Genomic DNA, 3,530 nt, shown 5'->3' with positions numbered 1-3,530 from the left:
CAGTTACCATAACTCATAAGTTAGTGCAAGCATTGGCTACAGGAGCATACTTAACATTCTTGTCAGTATAGCACAAGGCAGTCCTTAAGAAATGAACAGTACTATCTTTGCCCCAATATCAATTTCTACGTGCTTAAAATGTGGCTTCAAGACCAAATAGTATATTAGCAGTATTTTTGCTGGAAATCCACATGCAAGCAGAACTGTTACATTAGAAATGATGTCATGCACTTTGTTCAGGGTTCAAGTGAGAATTTGAGTCCGTAGTGGAGCTGGACAAAGATTGCAACACAGCCAAAGCGCTGTCTGCCTCCCCAATAGATAGTAACTCACCTTGAATTCCACTTTGCCTTGCTGTTTTAAGTGAAAAAAAATCTTCGTGATGTCCTTCTATTGAGGGGGCTGCTTGAACATCGCACCATCTCACCATGCCAAGCGACTTGCTCCATGCTAGAACGGAGACAAGAAATTTTGAGTCGCTTTCGTCGGAACCTTTCAGCCATAAAACAGAATTCACAGCTTTCCAATCTCTTGCTGATGTCATACAAAATGTCTGATGACGTGTACGTTCGGCATCCAGAAAACTTTTGATACAGACTACTGTGCGTACTCGACCACTTTCATCTTTTCCAAGTGTATTCGTCTTTGACCGTCGGGACCAGCTTCTAGAAATATGTATCTTTTTCAGCACGCGTTGAGTTCGAGCTGATAGGAGCAGCTGCCGATCATGTCGTCGTTTCAAGACACCCGTTAGGTTTTTCAAAGCTTCCACTGGAAAGCCACTTCGATGAAAGGGACTTGAAGCTACCGCCTCGACGTAAAGCTCATGAACGTTAAGGTACACTTCGTAGAGTTGACCCTGTCAATGCAGCAGATGATCAAGTGTTCGCTTTACTAATGAGAAGCTCATACCGTCAGCAAATGTTCAAAGCTTGCAGCTTCTTCGTAGCAGAGCCGGACTCGATCAAGCGCACTTTTAATTTCTTCACAAGAACGCATCGCCGGAGTCAAAAGTAGCGATGCGAGAACAGTACTCTGTGCATTATGAATAGATTTCACCCACAATTCTACTTTTGGTCCAAAATTGACTATTTCCTCCATCCAGTCGTTTGTTGGCCAGCACATCCCTTTAATCTTAGTAGACTTTGGATATAAGTGAAGTAGCGCAATTTCACGTAACTCTTTTAAGCAAATAATGCTTAAAAAGCATACATTGATAAACGTCAACGAAAAAGTCACAGATGTTGACACAGTGAAGGCACTTCGAACTTCATTTGCACAGAGCAGCACTAATCACAAGACCTCTAATATGAAATTTTTGACAACCAAACAATTTCTTAACTTAAAACGATCGTACCAATAATGCCATTAGCCACAAGCATCCAGTCGATGAGCCTGGCAAAGTAAGTCGTGGATACACAGCGATAGGGATTTCTCCACGTTCTAAAAACTGCCATACAGACCAAAAGAAGAAAAATTATTGACCCCTGCATCCCCTGATTTGTTGTCGATGGCAACGACCGCAACGACGAAAATGTTAGTAACAGGAGTAATTTCAGCATACATATCTGCACCGGAATGTTCACGGAACTTCGATGATAGGACGCGAACAGAGGAAAATACAGCTCCAGATACGAGTTGGACGTGCCAAGAATAAACTCAAGCTCTTTTTCCTGCACAAAACGTTCGTGCTCTGTTGCATCTGAGTAAATTATGGACTCTCGAATACGACGGCATAAAACCAACGGAAGTCCAACCAGAATACTCCCGCCCAGGCCACAAGTAACAACGAGAACTATTATAACATGCCCCAAATGACCACAACGCATGCCAGTTGGGTCTACTGATAACCTTCCATCAGAATTACAATTCAAAAGTCGCAATACAGCCAATCCCACAGGTAGATATAAAAGCTGTATGATGTGCAACAGCACGTTCTTCCCTTTGACACTAAGCAGCAAAAAGTTGTTACAGCCCTGTTTCTTCCACATAATCGTAGCGATTTCAAGGACAGCTATGCCAATCCATGGTACAAGTCCCCAAGCGAGAGCATATAGCGAATAATGAGACATCTCTCCCCATAACGAAATAGACTCCGAAACAGAGTCCATGGAAGCGCCTGTGGCTAAGAAGCTAAATAAATCTAGATTAAATGCATTTGCCCAGCGCGCGACTTCCAGCCAGCGAGCAGGCCACGGCCGTGGCAGCGATATTTGCCACATTAACGCGAAGATCTGCATGCCTTCGATTAAAACAAGCATCTTCTCCAGCCACAGTCGATTAATTTGACGGCATCTGGATGGAATTACGAGCACTCGGCTCCAGTATGCATTGTTCGCTTCCGAGCTGGCCTTTTGGTGCGGAATCACTTCGTAGCAACCCATGGACTTTTACAATTTGTTGACATCATTAACCCCAGAAATAAATCTACGCCCAAAATGGTATGAGCTTCACCAGCGTCTCTCAAATTATCAAAAGCAATTCGCTCTGAATGAAGCGGTTTATTTACAGCCTGAGCAAGCTTAAAATGGAATCGGCTAATATCGGCATGATTATCAATTTACTTTCAACGCATGATTTTCTCTAACTTGTATAGAAGTCCCGTTTTTGTGAGCACAAAGCATGATACTTCGTCGTGTTACTTCATCTTGAGCTTCCCAAGCAACAGGGATTGTATACGTGCACAGCAAGAAATAGGGTGCGTACCCCGTTACACTCGGAGACATTCGACGTCTTTTCACAAACAAGAGAACTAGCCACTGGAAGATCATCCTCCACCGAATTCTGTGCATGAAGAGAGTAATGGGTCGGCGTATTCACGTGGTGAAGCGGTATCCTTTCTCCGAATTTGAGATTCAACTTCAGCAAGATTGCCCAGGTGTCATATGAACCACATATCCCCCGTCTATACCTCCTGCATCAAAGTTGCAGTGCTCTTTGTGCAAAGGTGAAGCGGTATCCTTCCTCCGAATGTGAGATCCAGCTTCAGCAAGATTGCCCAGGCGTCATTGACGCATATGAATCACACATCTTCCGTCTATACCTCCCCGGGATTAGTGGATCAAGGTTGCAGTGCACTTTGTGCAAACAAAGTCTCCAGTCAACGAAGTTGTAGTCATTAAAAAAAAGAGGATGGATACGTATGCACCACCCTGGAGCAGACTCAAGAGCCCCCAACTAATGGGAAATCCAGTTTGCTCAAATTATTTACAAAGGAGACACATCTTAAGAATATTATCTGATTTATAATGTATGCTTTACTATGTTCAGTTCCAAAAGTATACGTATTGTACAACGTGAGGCAAACGCTCTTGTATCCCACGGTTTCTCTCTTAAGGAATTCGATTGTCATAACCAGTATCAGTAGTTTGGCACCTTTGAGATTTGCACAGTTGTATAATGTATATACAGTTGCAGCCTGATTTCGTCATTGAACAAACAGGATCTGTAACGAGCGCCCAATACTCCTGAATCATTCCTTCTTCTCGTGCATCCAGAGTAGCTGCCATTGCGAGGGAAGAAAGAGATTA

General features: G+C 43.3%; 2 protein-coding genes across 2 annotated transcripts; both read right to left on the bottom strand.

The window, feature by feature from the left end:
* Positions 1–223: 223 nt before the first annotated feature.
* On the bottom strand, positions 224–2,384 carry PHALS_06190 (hypothetical protein F442_02497; the record flags this gene model as incomplete). The annotated part of the gene is made up of 3 exons (XM_024719435.1): positions 224–859; positions 913–1,289; positions 1,358–2,384. 3 exons carry the CDS (start codon positions 2,382–2,384, stop codon positions 224–226), a joined length of 2,040 nt encoding a protein of 679 aa, XP_024584734.1.
* On the bottom strand, positions 2,383–2,970 carry PHALS_15148 (uncharacterized protein). Its single transcript, XM_024719433.2, has one exon. The coding sequence runs from the start codon at positions 2,790–2,792 to the stop codon at positions 2,556–2,558; it is 237 nt and encodes a 78-aa protein (XP_024584733.1). The 5' UTR covers positions 2,793–2,970; the 3' UTR covers positions 2,383–2,555.
* Between the last annotated feature and the right edge of the window lie 560 nt (positions 2,971–3,530).

The sequence above is a fragment of the Plasmopara halstedii genome, assembly GCF_900000015.1.
Source record: "Plasmopara halstedii genome assembly, contig: Scaffold_2956, whole genome shotgun sequence".
Classification (NCBI taxonomy): domain Eukaryota; phylum Oomycota; class Peronosporomycetes; order Peronosporales; family Peronosporaceae; genus Plasmopara; species Plasmopara halstedii.
Note: the sequence above shows the minus strand (reverse complement) of the source record. Positions and strands in the feature narration are given on the sequence as shown.

Coding starts and splice junctions, on each gene's coding strand:
- PHALS_15148 (XM_024719433.2), bottom strand. CDS start 2,792: ATGCACAGAATTCGGTGGAGGATGATCTTCCAGTGGCTAGTTCTCTTG.